At 40.3% G+C, this 26215-nt stretch overlaps 2 protein-coding genes across 3 annotated transcripts in view; one reads left to right on the top strand and one right to left on the bottom strand.

The window, feature by feature from the left end:
- The window catches only part of mfsd2b (MFSD2 lysolipid transporter B, sphingolipid), a 71378-nt gene extending 69768 nt beyond the window's left edge, over window positions 1–1610 (top strand). Inside the window, exons 12-13 of the mRNA XM_048531324.2 lie at window positions 369–512; window positions 1430–1610. Coding sequence (XP_048387281.2) covers window positions 369–512; window positions 1430–1610 — 325 coding nt within the window. The remainder of the gene's footprint in view (window positions 1–368; window positions 513–1429) is intronic.
- Window positions 1611–3374: 1764 nt separating this feature from the next.
- The window catches only part of wdcp (WD repeat and coiled coil containing), a 60226-nt gene continuing 37385 nt past the window's right edge, over window positions 3375–26215 (bottom strand). For both annotated transcript variants that reach the window (XM_059645632.1, XM_059645633.1), the window contains one exon: window positions 3375–4913. Coding sequence is in view for 1 of the 2 variants with exons in the window: in XM_059645633.1 (XP_059501616.1) it covers window positions 4894–4913 (20 nt within the window). In the remaining variant the exon portion in view is untranslated. The remainder of the gene's footprint in view (window positions 4914–26215) is intronic.

Below are 26215 nucleotides of genomic sequence, written 5' to 3'. Positions count from 1 at the left end.
TGTCTTCCCTGCAGATGCCTCTTCACTAATTTCTGGGAGTCTGTGCCAAGGTTGGGAGATCTGCCCCACAGCCATATATAGTCAATCTCACCAAATCCTCATCTGGTGTTTCCATCTGATGCTGGAGCAGAATCCTAGGTCTGTTTCACACACAGCAATTCTGCCAGGTGGGATCCTAAACAGCATGGCCATTTTGTCAATTTTATTGGCAATGCAGTCATAGTATCAAAAATTCATATGCTAAAATTGGCATCTATAACTAGAATGAGAAGTTCTAAGATTTTGTTTAGCATTCCTGACATTATATACATTAAAGGTGACTTTACAGACCTCATTGTAGACTTAGACCTGCTTATTTCTCATTATAGGTCTATGCTGCCTGATGTTATTGATGCTTTTAGACTTGAAAACCCACACGTAAAGGGACTGGAAACTATATTCTGCTCATTCTATGTCTTCTTCGCCAAGTTGTCTAATGGAGTTTCTTTGGGATTCTCTGCACTTAGCCTTCAGTAAGTGATTCAAACACATTTGTTAAGCTTACCTTATTTCCTTCCGTAAAACAAATATTATCTCACCAACTGATAGTGTGATCTAAGTAGTATCACCTGCTTAAAGGAAGAAACGCCTTTTTAAAGAGATTTTGTGTATTGTGCTTGTGTATATCCATGAAAATGAATGTGACATTCAACTTTAATTAGCCCAGAATCAAGTTTAACATGGTTGAATGGAGAATGAAACCTAATATTCTGTCACTCAATGTATCTCAAATCGAATTCCTCAAACATCTCTCCCCAGCATTAGTGCCATACAGGCCAGCCTAGATTCCCTCTTGATAGTAGTTTCTTGATAATCGTTTTACTTGCTCTCCATATCCAAGGCTGAGTTAGACAAATCTGTAAGAGAATCCAAGAGGAAAAAGCAGGAAAATGGAACTATTAAATTATCAGACCAATCATGATTTCATTGAATGGCAGAGTCAAATGGCCTATCTTTATCCCTACATCAATCCATTGATACACCATATAAAATAATTGAGAGGATAGACATATGGAAGACATGTTGTAGTCTCACTTTGAAACTGACTGTTAGGAGACTCAGGAAGTCAACATCCTTGTGGCTTTTTGTAAAACTGAGCAATTTAAGAAACTTCATATACTATTACATTACCTGGGATTCTGACAATTTTAATTCAATTTATAGTTGACTGGCATTAAGCCCTGTAGATTATTCTGTCTAGAGACTTATGGTTGTTTTGACTGTAACTTCATCCATCTAATTAGCATTAGAACTTTTACACTGTATGATCAGTACAAATTATCTGCAATTAGAACTGTAAGATCATAATAATCCAGGAGATGACATAGCATAAGAAATACAAAGTAAAGAGTTGGTGTCAGAAAAAAGTATCATGATATTTGTGTCCTAGTTTTGCAGGCTATGCAGCTGGAGAATGTTTCCAGCCCCAGTCTGTGACTTTCACCCTAAAAATACTACTGTCAGCAGTGCCCACGGGACTGATTATCATTGGGTTAATGATATTCCGGTTTTACCCAATAACAGAAGACATCCGAGTAAGAAATGAGTTGGCACTCCAAGAGCTAAGGTAGATATTTATTGAATAATGATCTTCTGTAATGTTTGCTCAAATCAAAGAACCAATACAAGGGTCACTAGATCCGAAATGTTAACTCTGTTTTTCCTTCATAGGTACTGCCAGACCTGTTGAGTTTTTCCAGCAACTTTGTTTTTGTAACCAATACAACACAGCAGGCAAACTGCCCTGCATCTGTGCTGTACAGAAATTCACCTTCAAGAGTAATATTAAGCTGTCAGTAGTGAATCGGCCACTCATTACATTTCATGTCTGACAGTCAATTCTGTTAAAGTCAGTGCAACTAAATATCAGAAATTGGGTTGGGGACACTGGAGGATGATATAAAGAGGTCAATAACTTATTATTCACTTTGTTTTACTGTTTCCATCTAATTTATACCTCCCACCATGCTCAGTTGTGGTTCAAAAGCCAAGTTTAAGTACTCCAGGCAGAAGATGATTGTAATATTAAGAATTGTGTGGTTCTGTCAGTTTTTCAAATGCATAACATAGTTATTTAATACTTTATTTTGAGCTTTGGGCACAGATGTTTTCGACTAAGGTGGAACATTGTTCCAATAATATTGTACTTACAATTTGATTCTTTGCGGATCAAAATTATTAATCAAAAATGGAAGTGCTATCACAGTACAGTGACATGCAATAAATTGCAAGAAAATGGTTGCATTGGTAATGCTTGAACATCAAGACTATTTGGTAAACAGTTGCCTGGTTACACAAATGAAAATAGCAATTTTTCTGATTGGTGTCGCATCTCACCTCTATAAATGATGGGTATGACTAACTATGAGGTAGTGCAGTGGTAGTGTCCCTATCTCCAGACCAGCAGGTAGAGAGAAAACAGGGAATTGTAGACTGTCTAGCCTGCCATCAGTAGAAGGAAAATGATACGAGTTCATTATAAAAAAATCTAATAGCAGAGCATTTAGAGAACAGTGAGAGGATTGGAAAGAATCAGCATGGATTAGGAAATGGAAATCATGCTCAACCAATCTACTAGAGTTTTTCGAGAATGGAACTAGTAGACTTGGTATGGGGTAACAAGTGAATATGGTTTACTTAGGCTTTCAAAAAGCGTTTGATAAAGTCCTGCATAAGAGTCTAAGAAAGTTAAAGAACACGGATTGGGGGTAATGTACAGACAGGATAGAGAACTGTTTGGCAGTCAGGATACAAAATAAGAATAAATAGGTCATCTTCTGAGTGGCAGCCAGTGACTGGAGAGGTATTTCAGGCATGAGTATTTGGACCCCAGCAATTCCCAATATATATGAATGATTTAGATGAAGGAACTAAATGTAACACTCCAAATCTGCGGATAACACAAAGCTGAGTGGGAGAGTGAACTGTGACGAAGATGCAGAAATGCTTCAGTATGATTGGACCATTTGAGTGAGTGAACAAAATGCATGGCAGATGAAGTATAATGTGAATGAATGTGACATTATCCACTTTGGCACCGAAAATAGGACGGCAGATTATTATCATATATACTCGTGTAAAAATCAAATATTTTAGAAATTTTTAAAAGGTTAAATTTATGGGGTTGACTACTGTGTGGGTACTACTTTTGGGAGGCTGAAATTCATGGTATAGTCCAAAATACCTTGCCATTAGCAGAAGCCAAACTGATCTCTAAACAAATAAAGAAGAAAAACACAACAAATAATGACACAGGTAATTATTGGATAAAGACAAATAGAAACAAAAATGAATTACCAATAGTAAGATTTTATTTATACATGCAAAAATTAAATACGTCAAAAAATAGTTTATTAAAATCCCGCTAAATTACACTGTTCAACATCTTTAGCACCGAATAAAGCTTCATCATCATCAGGATGAATTATATCATCATGTGGACCCTTTTCATCTTCGCTGTCCGTAGTTTGGGGTAGCACATCATCCATTTCCTCATCTATGTCACTCCATAGATAATTGTCCCCTGTACCATTCAATGCAATCAGAATTCCACATTTCTTGAATGATTTGAAAATGAACATGAACCATCCACAGATTAGTGGCAGTGACGGAGCCCACATGGTACCTCCTCTCATGTATGTTTTCATCTCCATCGTACATCCAATTATTCCACTTCATTCTCATCGTGTCCTTAAATAACTTATTGATACTAACACCCATTGATTGCAAAACACTTGCCAGGAATTACAGCCTATGTCAGTGTTTTGTGATCGTATTTTATCACAACATTCTTCGCTAGGTGTGATCTAAACTGGTCCCAGATGAGCAAACTCCTTTCCTTGCGTAGTCCACCAGGTTGTAGATTCTAAACTTCTTATATCTATTTCATACATCTACCTTCATCCATCCAACCTCATGGATGCATATGGACTCAATTCCTTTTGGAAATGTCTTCTTTGGCAAAGTTTTTCTCTTAAAGACAGTCACCAGTTTTAACTTAGTGCCATCAGCCTTACAAGAAAGAACTAAACTAAATCTATTTTTCTCAAGGCCAGTGGTTTTCACCAATACTGTTTTTTCTCCTTTTTGGTTCTCAGTTCGATTCTCTGGCATGTTGAAAGTGAAAGGCATTTTGTTCATCTTTCCACTGCATGATGACTTGTAGCTTTCCTTCTGCTGCTTTCTGATTACAAAATGTTGAAACTATAATATCTAATCTTCAAGTTCAACAGGCAGCTTTTGTGCAGTCTGTTTTCTGACAAAGTACTAACTCATGCCTTCTCATGAACCTTATGCACCATCCAGCACTCGCCTTGAAATTCAAAATTCCATCTTCCTTTGATTGTTTCGTGCATGGAGTCAGATGGCTTCATGACTAACACATCTTCCATTTTGACGATTTTCAAATACCCGCTCAGTGACTTTTTTCTCCAATTGTGACCACTTGCTACGCTTACCTCTGTTGGCATACTTTTTGTTTTGGCATTGTCTGAAGTTGGGTTGATATCTTTCTCCAGTCTCTCTCAAGTTTCTCTGCAACACAAAATTCTTTTGCTGCTACACAGCTATTTGTCTTCTCTGCAACTTCAATAACTTTCATTGTAAATGCTGCTGTATATGTTTTGTTTTTTCTAGATGGCATTTTTACACAAAATGATAAAGAAATTTCAAAACCTCAACTAGGTATATGATGGTATTCTTCAAGTACCTGGCTCTGACCTGATCCAACTTAAACTTTTGCACCAAATTCTTCCGTTTCCTTCTGTTTTTTTCTCTGCTGTTGTTTCAGTTTGACTCTCAAAGTCTCATCGATCATTTCCTCTTTGTAACATTGACCAGTATGTACAGGATAACTCAAAATGTCGATTTGTTATCTGTGAAGAACAAGGGCCAACTTTTCCATGAGATATTTGGAAAACTCAAGACATTTTGGCCAAAAATAGTGCATCGACTTTTACACAAGATCGACTTTTGCTTGGCTATATACGGTATCTGAATGGTGATAGATCAGAAAGCGATAGTGCAACAAGATCTGGGTGCCCTTGTACACCAATCGCTGAAGGTAAAGATGTAGTATGTTGATCTTCATACCTAGCCGATTGGAGTACAGGAACAGGGATGTCTTGCTGCAGTTGTACAGAGCCTTGGTGAGACCGCACCTAGAGTATTATGTTCACCTTTGGTCTCCTTGTCTGAGAAAGGATGTTCTGGCCAAGTAGTGAGTGTACGAGAATTTACCAAACTGATTCCTGGGATGGCAGGGTTGACATATGAAAAGAGACTGGATCAGTTTCGGCCACATTGATTGGAATTTATAAGAATGATGGGATGGCGGGGGGGGGAGTGTGATTCTCATATAATCCTGTAAAATTCAAACAGGATGAACAAAGGAAGGATGTTCTGGATGACTGGGGAGTCCAGAACCAGATTTCACAGTAGGTCTTTTAGGACTGAGGTGAGAAATGTGTTCACTCAGAAAGTGGTGAGCCTGTGGAGTTCTCTGTGACAGAAAGCATCTGAGGCCAAAATATTAAATGTTTACAGAGCAAAGGGTATGAGGAGAAAGCAGGCCCAGGGTGGAGCTGGATGATCAGCCATGATCATACTGAATGGCCTACTCCTGTTCTTATTTTCTACGCTTCTATTGCCAAGTTCCACTCCCACCTGCTCCAGAGGTGGGACATAATATCTCTGAACAGGTGGACTAGAAAATATTATATCTATAATCTTCCACATAATTAGAGTTACCTTATGAGCGTGAATATGATTGTGACAGTTGCAACACTAATGAATAAACAGAAGCTGATGCATTCATTATTGACAAGTGGAAATGCAAACAGAGCCGAAGATCTCTCTGAACTGGGCTCTGTAACACAACACAATTTAGAAGAGGAAATCAATTACTTAATGATCTTCTGAGCAGTTGTCCGAGCATAAATTTCAATTCCTCTTCAGCAAGGTAATACTTATACCAAATGAATACAGGTTCATCCAACATTCCAGTTTAACATTCCAGGGTGGCATGGTGGCTCAGTGGTTAGCACTGCTGCCTCACAATACCAGGGACCTGGGCTCAATCCCAGCCTTGGGCAACTGTCTGTGTGGAGTTTGCAATTTCTTCCCCTGTCTGTGTGGATTTACTCTGGTTTCCTCCCACTATCTAAAGATGTGTAGGTTAGGTGGATTGGCCTTGGGAAATTGCTCCTAGCGTTCAGGGATTTGTACAATAGATTGTTGGGTGCTCTGGACTTGTTGGGCTGAAGGGCCTGTTTCCAAACTGTAGGGATTTATGAAAACTAAATCTTGGCTACATCAGAGATTATAGTGTCACGCAGCACTGAAACAGACCCTTTAGTCCAGTTCATGCTGACCATAATCCCAAAAAAAACTAGTCCCACCTGACTGCGCTCAGTCCACATCCCTCTAAAATATTTCTTATTCACCTACTTGGCTAAATGTCTTTTGAAACATTGTAACTGTGTCCACATCCATGAACTTCCTCTGGAAGTTCATTCCACACACGAATTGCTCTCTATGTAAAAAATTGCCCTTGGTGCCTTTTTAAAATCTTTATCATCTGACCTTAAAGATATGCCCCTTAGCCTTGACATCCCCCACCCCAGGGAAAGGACACCTGCCATTCACCTCATATATACCCCTCATGATTTTATCTACCTCTATAAGCTTACTTCTCAACCTCCTACACTCCAGCAAAAAAAACCAGCTGATTCAGCCTCTCCCAAAAACTCAAACCTTCCATTCCCAGCAACAACCAGGTTCTTCAGCATCTAAAGTAATGAGGAAAATTGTAGCCGTTTGAGATCTGAAACATTGCTGTTTAATGATATCCTGAAAGTAAGATTAAATAGTATAAAACTTAGATTTTGTGTGTGTGATTTTAAAAAGTACTGTTGGAGATGTTTTAATTGAGGGAAATACAAAATACAAAACTCCTTGGAAAGTTGAACCCTTGGTGGTGTTTGAAATAATACTGCAACTATCTTAATCATTTTCTGGTATGCACGACAAAATGTTCAACTTCAATCCTTTCCTGACATCATGTAAAGAAGAGGATATTTCAAATAGACTGCCTCCTGCTAGAAATTCTTCCTGTTTGACATTTCCTGCAGCCAATCTCTATCTGAAGTCTTCCTGTATGAATAAGATGCACTTTAGGCTGGCTACAAAAAAACAAAGGGGAGTTTGCAGCCCTGTCGCACGGTGACGGTTAAACAAAGCGTAGACCATTAGACTTAGGTGAAGAATTAGGCCATTCAGCCCAATGAGTCTCCTCTGCTGTTCAATCATGGCTGATATGTTTGTCAACCTAATTCTCCTACCTTCTCCTGTAGTCCTTGATCCCCTTACTAGTCAAGAACCCACTATAATGGCATCATAGTTGGGGCAGAATTGATTGGCCAAAGGGCCTGTCCCTGTGCTGTATGTTCTATATTCTATACATAAAGACACTAAATGACTTGGCCTCCACAGCATTCTGCAGCAGTGAGTTCCACAGATTCCACGCCCTCTAGTGGAATAAATCCTTTCCCATCTCAATTCTAAGGGGTTGTCCATTCAGTCTGGGGCTATGCCTTCGGGTCCTGGTCTCTCCTACTACTGGAAACATCATCTCCTCATCCACTCTATCCAGGTTTCTCAGTATCCTGTAAGTTTCAGTGAAATTTCCCTTCATTCTTCATTGGGTACAGACCCAGAGTCCTCAGCCAGTCCTCATATGACAAGCCCTTCATTCCTGGGATCATTCTTGTCCTTTTGACCCCCTCAAAGGTCAGTCCATCCTTCCTCAAATATGGGACCCAAAACTGCTCACAATATTCCAAATGTGATCTGACCAAAACCTGATACAGCCTCAGCACATCTCTGCTCTTATAGTCTAATCCTGAAGAGCTGCCAATTGTAATTAGAAAGGGTTGCTGACCTTTTTTTGTACCTTTGCCCGCAACAACCACCTCCAGGAGAGCAAGAAGCCACTTCATTCCGATCTTTGTAGCATTCTAACTGACCATCTAATACTCACTCATTATGAAACCCCCAAAATATCTTCCCACACTGGCCCCCTAAGTAAAAAAGAGACAACCCATCCTGCTGCCAAACACTTTAACAGAGCGAGGAGAAACTATGCCATTCTCATCAGGCTGATATCATTGGAGTGGGCTGAAGCACTCAGTGATGTAGTCTATATAAAATTATATTACTGAACTTCCATATGGGACATTTGAAAAAAAACATTAAATATTCTTCAAACATTTGGAAAACACAAATAATATTTTTTTAAAAAATACAACTTGATTTTGTTTTATTCAACTTGAAATGCAATTTCTACCGAGCTAATACTAGAGTTTTTTTTTGTTTTACAGGCAGAGTATCCACATCAATAGTCACTCACTGAAAAACATGGAGGACGCATGATAATAAATAGCAGAACTGAGGTGTAACAATCATCTACAAGTCATAGATTCTGGAGTATGCAGGGATCATTACTGCTGCAATTCTTGTGTATGTGACACTAATCACAACGCAATGGAATTTGCAACTTTTAATGCAATTTCTGAAGATGTTTTGTAAACCTAAAGTAATGAATTTATGTCATATAAAAATAGGATGACTTGTTACGTGGAAAACTAATTTAATAAATTGTAGAAGATTGCATTTATGCATTCCTTTTTATTTTCTAACTATTTCCAGAGCTTAATGAATTGCATGATAACTGTTTACTTTTTTCTTTCAGATGAAAACTCATTATGAGCATGTTTTTCAATGTTTATGAATACTTTTTATTTAAATAATCCATACTGCAACAAGAGCTACAACTACTAAAGGGAGATCTAGATAAAGCTTTATATTCTGTTAAGTAAAAAGATACAGAAAACAAAAAAAACTGAAATATTAAACATTGGAGTATTGCATTATACTTGAGAGTTGGTATAATATGTTACCTAGACTCTAAAGTGATGTATCAGTGAAGAGGTTTTATAATTCTGATGCATACACATTGCAGATAATAACTTTCAAATTGAAGTAGACAAAAGATAGAAAATTATTGGCCTGAATCGCTATTATATGATGTTCCCACAAGCCACTGAATGCTGAGAATCCTTAGCCACTCAAGACTCTTAAAAAAACAAATTTCAAGGAATGTGCACATTGTTGGCAAAGAGGTATGTATTTCCTCTGTGTAATTGTCCCAGAGAAGGCAGGGGTGGCTGCTGAGCTGATTTCTCAAACTGCATAGTATCTTGAACATATAGAGTACAGGACTGAAATTAATGGGAAGTGAAATCAATTGGGTACTAGAATGATCTGTCAACTCACTACTGATTTGTTTTGTTCCACCTCTTTAAGTTAAAATCAATCTTCATGCATCTTATAAGAGATTAATGGATGAAAAGTCATTGGATGTAATCTATATTTTGCTCAGGGTACCGACCATAACTCACATGTGGCTTAAGTGTTTCCAGGCACTTAATGTTTCATTACAAGGTTGTCCACTTGGGTTTCTGTCTGTCAGCTATGCTCCATTCTGTCAACAAGCCCAGATTGGAGGAAACTACACATTGTCGATCCATGACAATTGGATTTTCAGTCCTAGCTTATCTGTTAACAGCAAAAGTCTTGTGTGTTTATAGACAGTCACAGTGCAAGATTGGTTAAACATTGGGATTGCAATGTGCTATTTTAAAAAGGAGCCAATAGTCAACTGGGGGGAAAAAGAAAAGTACTTTCTACTGGCCATGTCCAGGTGAACAGTCTTTCAGGAAAACTCATGCTGACATCTCTGTTCTGACTGTCTGTGCTAAGTCTGTCTGGGACCAAGAGGATTTATTAGTTTCTCCTAACATTGGAAGAGATTAACAACTACATAGGGATGAAGATATCAAAGAGATAAATCTTTCATTGCATTCTGATAGATCCTGCATTCACAGGTAGGAAATTATCTAGTCTTGAGAATTTATCTCAAGGTGCAATTTCTAAGTTGTGTTTTTTAATATTCAACCATAATCAAGAAGCGAACGAGCAATTATTCCTGTTGTTTTATTGTTCCCAAGATAAGGTGGACTAAGAATCATCAGAAACTAGAATAAGTTCCTGAAAGGTAATGCTTTCAAACTCTTATTGTGCAGGTATTACTGTACCCAAGGGATTTTAAACTCCCACACCATCTTGCAGAGATGCTGATGTATTGGAAGGCTAACAATAAATTTTAGCTTCTGAACCTTAGTAAATATATGTCAGTGGATGGGACTAGAGTGCAATAACAGGAATTTTTTTTAAAAAATATATTGGGATAGAAATATTAGAACAAATTAATGGAAAAGTACTCCCAATTTCAATTCTAGTTATGTGGGTGGTGCTTAATTGGAAAATAAATTGTTCAGCTCAACAGATGAGGAGGTTCTAAATTTCCAACTCACATCTAATCAGGTCTTGCCCCAAACTAGTAAGAAGTAAAATACACTGCTGTATATCCAGAGGGAACAGAATGTTGAGCAGGAGGAGGCTACTAAGAGGAGTTACAGGCACATGTGCTCAGCTGAGTGGCTTAGTGGGGATTTGGGAATGCTCTAGGATCCCACTCCTCTTGCAGCCCCCAATAAAAGTCAATAACATTCAAACAATGACCTTCCTGGGCATTTGTATGTCTGGATTACTTTTGACTAGGCTCACTTGACAAGAAAGCAACAACAGCTTTGCTGCAAAACCTTCTTACTAAAACAGTGGTCATGTCCCGATGACATTATCAAAATCTAATTTGCAACTTTAAAGAAAGACCCTGCTGGTTTCCCTCTAAGTGCCTCTTCCCTGCTCAGAAGATTAAGGTAGCATTGGAACATGCAAAATGAGTGAGGTCTTGGTCACAAATCCCCAGGCTGAGCTTAACTGCTTATCCACCTAGTTTCTGCCCACGTGCACTGTTAAAATCCCCTCTTTAGAGTTCAAAACATAAATGTGGAGGATGATGGAACAATTACAAGGGCAGCAGTATTTTGCATTTTGTAAATGGGCTTTAGAATGCAGGAGACCAACAACAAAAAAAAACTGAGGGAGAAGATTAAATAGGAGGGCAAGCTAGTCAGTAATATAAATGAAGAGTGTAAGAGTTTCCTTAGCTATGTAAAAGGCAAAAGTGGACATTGGGCCACTGGAAAATGATGCTGGAGAGATGGTAGTGGGGAACAAGGAAATGGCTGAGGAACTGAATAATTACTTTGCATCAGTCTTCACGGTGGAAGACACAAGTAATATCCCAAAAATTCAAGAGAATCGGGGGCAGAGCTGAGTATGATGGCCATCACCAAAGAAAAGGTAGTAGTAAAATTGATTGGCCTGAAGATGGACAAATTACCTGGACCAGATGGACTACACCCTAGGGTTTTAGGGAGATAGCTGAAGAGACAGTGGAAGTGTCAGTGGTGATCTTTCAAGAATCGCTCGAGTCAGGGAGGGTCCCACAGGACTGGAAAATCACTAACATGACAGCCCTGTTTAAAAAGAGATTAAGGCAAAAGATGGAAAATTACAGACCGATTAGCCAAACCTCGGTTGTGGGTAAGATTTTGGAGTCCGTTGTAAAGGATGAAATTTTGGAATATTTGGTAGTATATGGTAAAATAGGGCAAAGACAGCATGGTTTCATCAAGGGGAGGTCATGCCTGACAAACCTGCTAGAATTCTATGAGGAAGTAACTTTGAGGAAGAAGGGTTGACCAAGGAGAGCCAATGGATATTCTCTACCTGAATTTCAAGAAGGCCTTTGATAAGGTGCCACAGAGGAGGCTGCTGAGTAAGATAAGGGCTCAGGGTGTTAGGGGTAAGGTGCTAGCATGGATTGAAGATTGAGTCTCTGGCAGAAAGCAGAGAGCGGGGATAAAAGGGTCTTTCTCAGGTAACGGTAACGGTGACAAATGGTGCTCCACAAGGATCAGTGTTGGGATCACAACTTTACACCTTAAACACTAATGATCTAGATGAAGAAACTGAGGGCATTCTGACTAAATTTGCAGATGATACAAAGATAGGTAGAGGGATATGTAATATTGTGGATGTGGGGAGACTGCAGAAGGATTTGGACAGGTTAGGAGAGTGGGCAAAGAAGTGGCAGATGGACTACAATGTGGGAAACTGTGAAGTTATGCACTTTGGTAAGTAAAAGAGACGTATGGGGTGTTTTCTAAATGGGGAGAAAATTCAGCAGTCTGAAGTGCAAAAAGACTTGGGAGTTCTAGTCCAGGGTTCTTTCAAGCTAACCTTGCATGTTGTCAATATTTTGGAAGGCAAATGCAATGTTGGCACTTATTTTGAGAGGACTTGAAAAAAAAAGCAGGGATGTACTACTGAGGCTTTATAAGGCTCTGGTCAGGCCACATTTGGAGTGTTGTGTGCCGCTCTGTTCTCCATATCTCAGGAAGGATGCACTAGCCCTGAAGGGGGTTCAGAGGAGGTTCACAAGAATGGTCCCAGGAATGGAAGGCTTAAGATATGAGGAACGCTTGAGGACTCTGGGTCTAAACTGAATGGAGTTTAGAAGGATGGGTGGGTGGGGGGGGGGGGGGGGGGGGGATCTAATTAAAACTTACAGAACACTGAAGGACCTGGACAGAGTGGATGTTGGGAAGATGCTTCCATTGGTAGGAGAGGCTAGGACCCGAGGGCTTAGCCTTAGAGTAAAGGGAAGACTTTTTAAAATGGAGATAAGGAGAAACTTCTTCAGCCAGACAGTGGTGAATCTGTGGAATTCACTACCACAGAAGGCTGTGGAGGCCAGGGCATTGAGTACATTTAAGACTGAAATAGTTAGGTTCTTGATTATCAAGGGGAACAAGCGTTACAGCGAGAACGCAGGAGAACGGGGTTGAGGAACTTATCAGTCATGATTGAATGGCAGAGTGGACTAGATGAACCAAATGGCCTCATTTCTGTTCCTGTGTCTTATGGTCTTGAGTGAAGAGAAGATGATCACTTTGTATTAATTTGGCCATAGGTAGGGTACTGTGTGCAGCTTTCAGCTATTCATTACAGAACAGTTGTTAAAACCAATGAAACCATCCATTGGGGAATTACTGAAGTAATAACAGAAGTCATGTTGTAGGGAAAGACTTGAAATGCTAAGACTATATTGCCTTGAGAAAAATTTGTCCTGTTCCATCCGAAGCCTCTTGCCACTCAATCTTTAGCCTTGAATACAAGAAGAGATCACATTCAATAGTAACACAACATTGGTAATAATAACTTTCCTATCAGATGGGTATCACTTTAGGTTCGAAAATATTTTTGCAGCAGATTTTCTCCGAGAAAGCTTTTTTAAAATTTTCATTCATGGAAATGAGTTTTGCTGGCCAGACCAGCATTTTATTGCCCTTTCCAAAGGGCAGTTCAGAGTTAACCACATTGCTGAGTGTTCTGAAGTCATATGTAGACCAGACTAGGTAAGGTTGGCAGTTTACTTCCCTAAAGGAGGCTAGTGAACCTGACGGGCTTTTCCAACTATTGACAATGGATTCACAGTCCTCATTAGACTCATAATTCCAGATTTCTACTGCATTCACATTTCACCATCTGCTGTGGCAGGTTTTGAAACCAGGACCTCAGAACATTACCTGGGTCTCTGCATTAACAGTCCAGCAATAATACTACTAGGCCACTACCTCCCACTTCCCCATTCTATCTAAATTTGGTCGCTCCCTTTAAGAGCTTGGGAAAATTAAATGACATGTCTTATACACAGTCTCAGAATAAAGGACAGACCATTTAGGTGTGAGATAAGGAGGACTTTCTTTACTTAAAAGGACAATGACTCTTTGGAATTCTCTTCCCCAGAGAATTTAATTACCAAGTCTGTCCAGGACTGAGATTGATAGATTTCTACATACAAAACATGAAGGGATATGGGATAATGCAGGAAAATGGCTTTGAATCAAAGATCAGCCATGATCTCATTGAATGGACTCAAAAGGCTGAATGGCTGGCCTACTTCTGCTCTAGTTTCTTGTGTTCTTATGTGTCTGATTATCTATATGGCCAAATCTCAGTGCACTATATTGATTTCTAATTTGGATGTGTTTACTTCTAATGAACTCACCACCAGCACACTTACAGAGCCTGCAATATTGCCTGTAAATGATGTCACCTGTAAACACTTACTTCAGAAATGTAGTGCTATCATAAACCACTACAAACCGAGCTTCTCTGATTGAAGATTCTACATCCAATAACAGAAGTAAGAAACCCTTGCTTTTGATCAATGATTCAGGTGAATTCCCACAAACCTGACTTTTAAAAATCGTTTCAGAGATAGTAGGAACTGCAGATGCTGGAGAACCTCAGATAACAAGGTGTAGAGCTGGATGAACACAGCAGACCAAGCAGCATCAGAGGAGCGGGAAGGCTGATGTTTTGGGCCTAGACTCTTCTTGGGAAACGGGGGAGGGGAAGGGGGTTTTGAAATAAATATGGAGAGAAGGGGAGGCGGAGAGAAGGGGAGGCGGATAGAAGATGGATAGAGGAGAAGATAGGTGGAGAGGAGTCAGACCATTCAAAGAGGCAGGGGTAGAGCCAGTAAAGGTGAATGTAGGTGGGGAGGTAGGGGGGAGGTAGGTCAGTCCAGGGAGGACGGACAGATCAAGGGTGCGGGATGAGGTTAGTAGGTAGGAGATGGAGGTGGGACTGGAGGTGGAAGGAATAGCTGGGTGGGAGGAGGGACGTGTTAGGGAGGTGGGGACGAGCTGGGCTGCTATTTTACAGAAAGCAATAAAGAGAAAACATCACTCCGGCTTTCACAATCATCCATACCACCTCAAACCCTGTACTAACCCCTAAGCCTTCCATGCCAATCTACGTACCTGCACCCAGCCCTAGAAACCTTTCTCTTCTCCATGCCCAGCTCTGCTCTGGAACACAACTCCATAGCCCCTCATGCTATCCATGCCACTATGTGCCCTGGGACACACTTACACAGCCCTTAATATTCCTTTTACAAACCTTAGCTCCAACTCTTCCCAATCCATACCACCCACCCACAACCTTCTTCCCTTATACCCTGCATGACAACTCGCCTTAGACATACCTGACAATCCACGCAAAGATGAAGTAAAATAAATTTACCTAAAATAACATTCTAAGTGTCTGCTGCAGACTGTACTACATTGAAATAAACAAATAGTTCATGTTTTGAACTGAACTGGGCACAAATTCACAGGGGTTAGAAGGATAAGAGGGATCTGATTGAAACGTATAAAATTCCAACAGGACTGGACAAGCTACATGCAGGGAAAATGTTTCCCTGGTTGGGGGTCTAAAACCACTGGTCACAGTCTTCAGATACAGGGTAAGCCATGTAGTGCTGAGATGAGGAAAGATTTCTTAATTCAATGCATAATGATTCTGTGCAATTCTCTACCACAGAAGGCTGTGGAGGCCAAGTCACTGAATTTATTCAAGAGAGAGGTTTTTTTTAAAGATTTTAAAGGTATTAATGGGCATGGACAGAAAGCAGGTATATGGTATTGAGGCAGAAAATCAACCACGATCATGTTGAATGATAGAGCAGGCTTGAAGGCCTGAAGGGCCTATTCTTATTCCTAGCTTCTATGTTTCGATAAAAACCCAATTACCACATTTATGTTTCTCCAAGTAATGTTTTATAACAACAAAACATCTCTTTAACGTGCAGAAACCCATAGCAACAAGCATTGAAATTCATTGTCCCATTTCAAAACATCTATAACTCCTTGTGGCTCTCAATCAAACTGTGAACAGGCAGCCCACTGTGAAAGCGGATGGTTGAGAAATCAGACAGGCACTACTAATCAATAATGGAATATCTCAAGATTATGTCAACAGATTGAAAAAGCAAGAAAAAAAATCTCCTTTAGCCCTCAAGAATTTCTTTCCAAAATTTAAAGAGTGAACCTTGATGGCTCACTGCCACAGATGCCTCAACAGATCCTCTTAACATGCTTGGCAGTGTCTATAGATGGTCCACTTAGCTAGCTAACTTGAGTTGTTTTTACCTATTTTGTAAGCTGATTTTGACAGATATATTGACAGTTCCAGTTATCTTAATTAATGTGTTTCTGCCTACTTTTAACAATTTTAAAGGATACCTGACTGCTCTGAAAAGGCACCTGACCTCCCTCAGTGGAGTCATGAAACCAAATCTGAAAGGGCACATTGCCTCACCTTGGCTATCCAAACAAATGCACAAATATCATACCAGCTCCTTTCAGGTCCACTTGTCAGTTGTTGATAATGTGCATTGAGTGAAGGCAACTGATACATCTCCAGCTGCCTCAGTAATCCACATGTGCCTGACAGACAATCACCACTCACCCCCAGCTCCTTCCTGCCCCTGTAAAAATGGAAAGTGCATTGGCCTTCAGCATCATCTGTAATTTCTAGGCTAACCTAGCATTTTTGCCAAAATGGAGAAGTTCTTTGTTGTGGCAAAAATCCAGGATAATATCAATTGATATGCAGCAAATTATGTTTAAGGTGCAGATATATAGAACATAGAACATAACAGCACAGTACAGGCCCTTCAGCCCTCGATGTTGTGTCGACCTGTCATACCAATCTCAAGCCCATCTAACCTACACTATTCTGTGTACGTCCAGAAGATAGTTTTTTTTCTCCACTATTTTGTAATTTTCATTGTCATTAGCTTATGTAAAGCAGAAGATTAGAAGAAAATAAAACTTTCATTTCATGCTTGATTCTGAAGATGTAAAACATAAAATGATATCTGCTACTCTTTTAAATAGAATTCTAGTTTTCACTGCTCTGTTAGATTGTTTTTCTTGCAACCTAGTTTGCAAGAAATCTGCATTTGGGGCTAACTAATGTCAAGTTTAGAATAATCTATCTGATAATTTCTGCTTTTTACATGTTACTGGAGTCATTATTTGATAGGTTGTGACAAAGCCTGGATTCCAGTCAGAACTAGGGCCGGGTATAAATGCCTGCCAGCTTGGAAGATGAGAAAAGTAGCAGATGTGTGTGTCTCTTTTATCTTTTTTTTAAAAGCCACAAAAGCAAATTATAGTATTCACAGCATCTCCCACTGCCACCCATTCTCAGTGCACATACATCCTGCAAAGACTGAAATGGAAGGCAATTACATTTACTGTCTGTCAAATTGTCAGTTTGACAGCTGGGGGCTATAGATGTTGAAGATTTTGGGACAGCTTATATAACCAACTTAGCTGTGCAAGCTGAGACTGAATTGGCAAGAACTAAAAATGCCCAGCATGAAATCTGATTGTAGTTCACATTCTAAGATGCAGGATTTGGAAGCTTGAAGAAACACCGCACAGGATTTAACTACAAATACTCAAACTGCCCACAGAATTACAGGTCAATTGGCTTCATGGTTTTAATCCTTATGTTTTTTGCGCACAGTGTCCTGATAATTGCTTCCAGTCTAGATTGCAGTACTTGGAGGGAATGTCTCTAAAGCAAATATCCTCTATTCTGAATTTTGCATCTTTAACACGAGTTCTGATTTTTCCGTAGGCTCATGAACTCAACCCTGATGGAATCAGAATTTGTTGGGATAGGTAGTACATCAACTTTATTCTAAATTGGGTGGTCATTTAACAGAAATTCAACTGCACCAGTTACATAACTCCTGTGGCTATTACAGCAAAGAGAAATTGGCTATTCTACTCGAAGTGGATCACGTCTCGGCTTCCCAAAGACGTTCCATCACCAACAAGCAAAAGTCAGCAGTGTGATGAAATACTCCCCACTTGCTGGGATGAGCACAGCTCCAACAACACCGAAAAAGCTTGACACCATCCAGGACAGAGCAGCCCTTGATTGGCACCACATCCACAAGCACCCACTCCCTCTACCACCAATGCTCAGTAGCAGCAGTGTGTACTATCTGCAAGAAATTCACCAAAGATCCTCAGCACCTTCCAACCCCACAAACATTTCCATGTAGAAGGATAAGGGCAGCAAATACACGGGAACACCACCACCTTCAAGTTCATGTCCAAGCCACACAACATCCTCAGTTGGAAGTACATCGCTATTCCTTCACCGTCATTGGATCAAAATTTTGGAATTCCCTCCCTAACGGCATTGTGGGTCAACCCACAGCAGATGGACCCAGAGCCAGCAATATTCACATTCCATGACCGAACCAAAACAAAAATTAAACAATGTTACTTCTGCTGCACCATGTCGAAACAAATTAGCATCATTGGGAAGCACTCGGGGTACTTTTACCCATAAGACAGAGTCTTTTGATTGGCTTTTAATTTGTGTCAGTTGTTCTGGGTTCAGGAGAGGTCAGCATTGCAACAAGCCTGTGATTGGTTGGGCTTTAGTTTAAGACAAATTTTGTGGGAGAGTGAACTAGAACAATGTCCAAGAAGCTAATTACAGCAATCTTTTTCTCTTCCTATCTCTGTAAAGTTGCTCCCAAATTTTCTGTCAGAAGACCAGATGAAAATACATTCAAAAATATTGAAGGAAATAGTTCTGAAACCCAAAGACAAGCAGAAAGAGCTTAGATCCCAGCAAGCCAAACATTAATTATCACTGTACAAATAACATTGAGGCTTCATTGAAAAAGATGGACTATGGATCAAGTTTATCTAGTTTTGAGATTTTTGGTCACAGCAATGTATTTCTGATATAGCAAGTAGTGCAGATGCTGGAGTCAGAGATAACACAGTGTGCAGCTGGAAGGACACAGCAGGCCTAGCATCAGAGGAGCAGGAAAGTTGATGTTTCCTGTTTGGACCCTTCTTCAGAGAAGACCTTTTCTGAAGAAGGGTCTCGATCCGAAACATCAACTTTCCTGCTCCTCTGATGCTGCCTGGCCTGCTGTGTTCCTTAAGCTCCACACTTTGTTCATGTTTTTCTGATGGTTTCTTTTTCTTCCTCCACTCACAATGCTTGCGTTTTTGTTTTCTCAGTGGGTCTCTGTGAGTTTGTATGTGTGGTAGGTTAAAAGAGGTAAAGTTAGATAACATAAATTCAAACTCCTACTTTGTTACTGTTCCTGTTAAAGAGTATATTTATGTCATTCAGGATAACCTGGTGTGGCACTCTTGTATTCTAAGGAGCAGATACTCAGAGGATCTTCAGGATTTTCAATAATATTTAACGTTTGTGGAGATGCTAGGAATAATGGGTCTTGATTTCCAGTGCAATGCCCAATGGGTCGTGACTTGAGGAAGTCAATACCATCCAAGAGAAGGCCTGCCAGTCTACAAACATAAATATCTACCTACTCCATCAATGACACATTGCAGCTGCAATGTATGTTATCTATAGGATGCAGAGTAGATTCTCAGTAGCTCCTCCCAAATCTGCAACTCCCACCACTGAGAAATCAAGAGGAGAAATTGCATTGGAGCAATGACTTCATCTCCAAATTCTCTTGAAAGACACACACCAGCCTGACTTGGATTTATTTGTCATTCCTTCAGCATCCTGGAACTCTCAATCAAGAAGCTTGTGGAGAAACTTTCATCTCAGAGACAGCAACAATTCAGAACAAAAACTCACCACCTCCTATTTAGTGCAAACAACTAAGGGATATTAAATGCTGGTCTCTCTAGCAACAACCAAGTCTCAAGCACTAAAAAAAAACTCTCAAATAGTCAATGAAAATCTTCTTTGTGGATTAGTGCAACATTGGACCCCATTCATCACATTTACAGCCATTATATTGTCTTTTTTGAAGGTTTGCTGGAATTGATGAGACTACTTCAGATAAGCATCACTTAAATTATTTCACTTTATTAATTAGAATGCTTGTTGAATTTCACAAGCTTTTTAAGTGTAATCCTTAAGGCATTCTGAGGAAGGGTCACCGGACCTGAAACGTTAACTCTGTTTTCTCCTCTACAGATGCTGCCAGACCTCCTGAACTTTTCCAGCAACTTTGTTTTTGTTCCAGATTTACAGCATCTGCTTTTATTTATCTGTTTTTTATTGAACATTGATTTCAGTTAATTGATCACGATTACCAACTCCCAGGATTTAAAAAGCATGATCAAACATATTCCAAGATAACAAGGGGTATAGCTGGGCGAACACACCAGGCCAAGCAGCATCAGAGGAGCAGGAAAGCTGACGTTTTGGGCTGACACCTTTCCTCAGAAAATGCATCTATGCCCAAAATGTCGGGTTTCCTGCTCCACTGATGTTGCTTGGCCTGCTGTGTTCATCCAGCTCTACACTTAGTTATCTCGGATTCTGCGGCATCTAGTGTTCCTACTATCTCAAAAATATTCCAGCCTATTTCTGACTTGTTCCATTCTTGTCATGCCCTGTCATGACTAGACACAGTAGAAGATGATCTCCAGACAGTTTGACCCTGAATAATGGACACAAAATGTAAGCTTCTTTAGAGCCATCAGTTTGGAGACTAGAGTTAGGTGACTACAAACTGAAAGAGACTGAGAAAGTAATGAAGGAGCAGCTTTTGGTTCCAAAGATTCCAAAAATAGTCATGAGTCAAATGATACATTAGTTAATTTCCAATGAGTCAGTAATATGGATATTTAATGAAAAGGGGAGAACGCCTTCTAGAGTGCATGTTCTGGATTTAGATTTAGCCATGCACAATAACTGTTTCATTTGAGATCGATTAACATCCGATATAAAAAAACAATTTCAGTGGATGTCTCTGGTGTCCAAAGAAATGAGGTCAGAATTTCAAAGGAAGATTTATCCTGAAGGCTCTGGTCTATTAGGGACGTTTTATGAAGAATAAGAAAAAAAAGGATGAGAAAATAGTCTTCAACATAACAAGTTCATCCTTCTACATATCTTGTCTACTGTTCCATGTATGTCTGTGACAAAAATATTGATTTTACTGAACAGTAGGAAATCAGCTCATTTGCTCAATTTACTGCTGCTCCCCGTTTATCTCTCATTCAACACTGTGATAGCATTATTTGATAGGAATGGCCTGTGAAAGGTTTTTGGTTGAGGACTGTGCTTCTTTTATATTTGACCTCCACGTTCAACAGCCTGAATGCCTAATACACAGTGTGGGTCTCAGTACAACTCTGAATTCCAGGGAACATGCAGCCCGTTTCCCTATTGCATGGATGTTATCACATGGTTCAGTCTCACACAAAGAATACACTGATTCTGTGTTTCCAATGCAAATAAATAAGATTGCCTACTTTTAAAATGTTCATGACTATAGGCAATTTAAAGATCCTTCATGCTTCATCACCATTCCTCAAACTTATTACTCATAAACAAATTTGTCCCTGGAAGTCTGGGGGTCACATAGTAAAGATCTAATTCCTCAAGGTATCCTGGTTACTCCCTGAATACTTTTTGCAGAGTGCTGAAGATTGTACAGAAAACTCAGAATAACATCCTTACACACAGTGCATATTAAAATAACTTGTTTAAACCTACAAAACGTCCTTGAAATAGATCCTTTCATTTCATAGCTTTGCTTGCAGCTTTCCATAAGCTGGAAGCTTTCATAGAACATAGAATATTACAGCACAGTACAACTCGATGTTGTGCCGACCTGTCATACCAATCTCAAGCCCATCTAACCTACACTATTCCATGTACGTCCATATGCTTGTCCAATGACGACTTAAATGTACCTAAAGTTGGCGAATCTACTACCATTGCAGGCAAAGCGTTCCATTCCCTTACTACTCTCTGAGTAAAGAAACTAGTGAATGATCAACAGCGTAATAAGTGAGAGTTGAATGTTATAGATTGTAATGTTAGATTAATATCTTGCATGGTCACTGAGCTTAGCTGAGAGAACCAGCTCCTTGCAAGGGGAAGAACACTGTGCAGCTACCACAAAACTATTATGTTGCTTTCTGGGGACACCTACACTCGCAACTATTGAGTTGCCAAGGTGTAGAGCTGGATGAGCACAGCAGGCCAAGCAGCATCAGAGGAGCAGGAAGCCTTCCTGTTCCTCTGATGCTGCTTGGCCTGCTGTGTTCATCCAGCTCTACACCTTGGTATCTCAGATTCTCAGCACCTGCAGTTCCTACTATCTCTGAAACAACTATTGAGATGGTCAGGGGTGCTCGCATTCCAGTTACAAAACTATTTCCCAGTATATAAGACTGAACACTGACTGACGGATAACCACAGTGCCTGTGGTTGCCATAGAACCAAGTAAGCTAAATTAATTATAGATAATAAAAGCTTTTGTGCTCCTGAGATGCTGCTTGGCCTGCTGTGTTCATCCAGCTTCACACTTTATTATCTTGGATTCTCCAGCATCTGCAGTTCCCATTATCCTGATACAAGCTATATTAATTCTTGTCTCCCTGCTATAGGAAGTGTTCAGAAAAGATTTACAGGGATGTTGCCAGGGTTGGATGGTTTGAGCTATAGGGATAGGCTGAATAGGTTGGGGTTATTTTCCCTGGAGCGTCAGAGGCTGAGGGGTGACTTTATAAACTTCTGTAAGGTCATGAGGAGCACAGATAGGGTGAATAGCCAAGGTCTTTTTGCCAGGGTAGAACAGTCCAAAACTAGAGGGCATAGGTTAAGGTAATGGCACTAAGGGACAACTTTTTCACGCAGATGGTGGTATGTGTAAGGAATGAGCTGCCAGAGGAAGTAGTGGAGGCTGTACAATTACAACATTTAAAAGGCACCTGGATAGTATATGAACAGTAAGGCTTTACAGGGATATGGGCTTAAATGCTGGCAAATGGGACAAGATGAGTTTAGGATATTTGGTCAGGATAGAGGAGTTGACTGAAGGGTCTATATGTGCTCGATGACTCTATTAATTACTTAATTGAAAGTATTCACTCAAATTGAAATTAAGGACCTTGACATTCCTTCCAATTTACCAATGAACAGACATTTCTGAGTTTTACTCTGCCAAGAATGCCAATATACCATTGATAGGACAGGTGTTTCTCTGGAATTTCCTCATTAAACCTTAAACTTCTTTAAACCCCTCTTTTAGCAAGTTTTTGATGGCTTGACTTCATAAGGTTTGGTATTGATCATTGTCTAATTACTTTTATGTGAAGTGCCCTGGAGAAATTTATGGTGTTAAAGATGCTGCATAAATGTAGCTTATTTTTAGATTATTTTAATCTATTGTTAGATATGGGAAAATGTTTCCGTGACCACAGTCCAGTGTAACTGAAGTGGTACAATGGAAAATATGTGGCACAGGGTCATTCAGTTGTAATTGTTCTATTTGTACGTGCCTGGCTATATTTAAAGGCTTACCACTTCCTTTTTCTTAAGGGCAATTAGGGATGTTCAGCAAAAACTGTTATTGCTAGCAATGCCCACATGCCAGGAAAATTTTTATTTTTAAAATTCTTAAGCTGAAGTAGCGCAAGATCATTGTAAGGGAATCAATGAGCAGAAACTGGTTACACAGACCCTCGTGACAATTTCCATTCCTTGTTGTCACCATGACACAAAATGTTCTAATGCTTCCTTTCGAGTTCTTCAAGCTTCCTGTTACAGTTGCAGTGGGACTCTGGAAGAAACCATTGAATTTTATAGCTGAAATATTACAAAGTAAACCACAAAATACAATGAATTGATGAAGACTATGTATCAAGATTCAATTGCAAATAATAATTGCATAAGTTCCCGAACTAGTTTACCAACCAGGCAATGAAAAGTAAAAGTCATCGTCAAGCTCTCAAATCTTTCGTTCTCCTGGCATTAGCATCCAGTGCTCTCATAACATGATGGCATGCTTTACTAAAAAAATTTCAGGCTACATCACTATCTTCCTAGAATTCTTCAAAAAGGTTCCTGGTCCTGTTAAAACCAAAGACATAATGGTCTGAATGTTGTCATACTTTGGCTGTGTCAATTTTATTGAGTTGCCCCAAAGGGTTTCTTTCCACCAGGCCCAATGAGACTTCTCACTGCATTGTGTCAGACTCACCTACCCACCCCATAGCACACTTTCCATCTTATACTGGCCTGTTTTTCCCAGTTACTGTACCGACCACTGCTACCAGGATACTCCAGAACAGACTGTCATCCCTGGCACTAGCACTATGTTTAACAGGCTGTCAGCCTGGAGGTGCCCTGCAAGTGACTGATATTCATCCTGGTCATCATGGTAAAGAAAGGAAACTGATGCCTCGCTTTGCAGTCAGGGACAGAGAAGTGCTGACAGACAGGGTGGTGCAGTGGATAACGATTGTCATTCTCAAGGGCCAGCAGTGGCGGCACAACGCCAGGTCATGCCTCCCAGGTTAGGGCACTCTCTCCCATCTACAGGAATGCCTAGCATTGTAGGAAGACCTTTCCTACTCAGCCAAGGGAAGAGCCACCATCACCTCTTCAATACATCACACTTTTTCTCTCTCTGCTACTGTACTCATCTCTCACCAAGACTCATATTCTACCACTATCAATGTTATCTGCAGCATTTTCCCTCACTCACTATCATACACCTCCAAACCTCACACCATTAAACTTTTGTGCTGCCTATTCACTCATCTCACCATTTTCCCCCAGCTTGCACCAGCACCAGCAACTGTGCCAGCCACTTTGATCCCACTCAATCCCTTCCTTTCTCTAATTTCCAAACAAAAACAGTCCACAAGAGCAGAAAGAAAACAAAAATGGGTGATAAGCTGCCAAGGATTCAGCTTCTCAACCCTTACAAGGAAAAGATTCTGACTGGAACCACGCCAAGTGGGTTGACTGACCATGTCCATGCCCCTGGACTGGTATTGAAAGCTGCCCTTGTCCTGGCACCCCCCTGACTGGAGGCTGTCTCACTTGATGTGGCTGAGGACTGCTGACAAACACGCCAAGCTTCCTGACTTGCACCAGAGCTAAGTGGCAAGACAGACAGCACATGAGCCAGTTACCTCTGGCTGGGGATGAACTAAGCAGCAAAAAGCAAGGCAAGGCAGAGATGCCATGAATATCTAGATAGTGTCAAGGTGAATGAGCAGTCAGAGAGCAAGTAGCTCTGAAATGCGATTTAGTCCAATTTGTGAGCTGGATGTCTGTCCCTGTAGGCAAACTGCCTTTGCAGCAACATTTCAATGTTAGCTGCCAGTGTACCCAGAAGGCCAGCTTTAAATTGCCAAAGCATCTGTAGGTGGATCGGAGTGACACCATGAGGGTCCTGGGAACCGGACAGATTTCAGATGCCAGTGTCCATGGATGGAGGTGAGCATGGCCAATGCCCTTGGACCATGGTGTTGCTGGGTGCCTGAGCTGGAAGTCCAGAGGAACAGGTGGTGGGCTGCAGTCGCCAGTTACTCAGTCTGACTTTCATTTTGGGAATTGCTGATATGTAGCTTCCTCAGGGTGGCCCATGAATGAAATTTCATCATTAATGAGGTGAGAGGTGCATTTCATTTCATGAGACCAACAAACAGCAATGATCCTCATTAATATACATCTCACAGCTGCCTAGCAAGAATTCCATTTTCTCACTTGGAATGCTGTTTGAAAATACTACAGGTTACCCTACTCAATTTCTCACTTGATTCGCATCACATTGCCCACATCAATGATTGGCTCCACTTTCCTGTGTTTGGCCCATTTCCCTCTAAACCTTTCTTATTAATGTACCTGCCCAAATGTCTTTTAAGTGTTGTAACTGTACCTGCATCTACCACTTCCTCTGGTAGATCATTTCCATGTATGAACTATTCTCCGTGTGAAAAAATTACTCCTCCTTTTAAATCTATTTGCTCTCACCTTAGAAAATGTCCCCTAATTCAAACAGCCCGACCCTAGGCAAATGAGTTTTGGTATTCACGTTATCTATGGCTATCATAATTTTACAAACATCTATAAGGTCATTCCTCAACCTCTTACGCTCCAGTGGAAAAATGTCTCTGCTTAACCAGCCTTTCTTTATAACTCAAACTCTCCAGCCCTGGTAACATCCTGGTAAATCTTTTCTGAACCCCTCTCCAAATAATATCCTTCCTATAGCAAGGCAGCTAGAATTGCATACAGTACTCCAAAAGTGGCCTCAGGGCCTGAAAGGATTCCACCTAATCTCCCTCTCGTTCAATTCAATCAATGCATGCTTCATTCAAGCCCTTGATCCTCTGTGTAAATGACATTGCCTATTTGAAGAAATCTAAGCCTTCAGCACTACAGTTTGGGGACAGGCAAGTTAAGAACTGATATTTAATATCTAAATTCTTCCTTCCATTTTTCACTTTTGCTTCTG

This window comes from Stegostoma tigrinum, chromosome 4, assembly GCF_030684315.1.
Source record: "Stegostoma tigrinum isolate sSteTig4 chromosome 4, sSteTig4.hap1, whole genome shotgun sequence".
Classification (NCBI taxonomy): Eukaryota; Metazoa; Chordata; class Chondrichthyes; order Orectolobiformes; family Stegostomatidae; genus Stegostoma; species Stegostoma tigrinum.
This window is presented reverse-complemented; position numbering and strand designations above follow the sequence as displayed.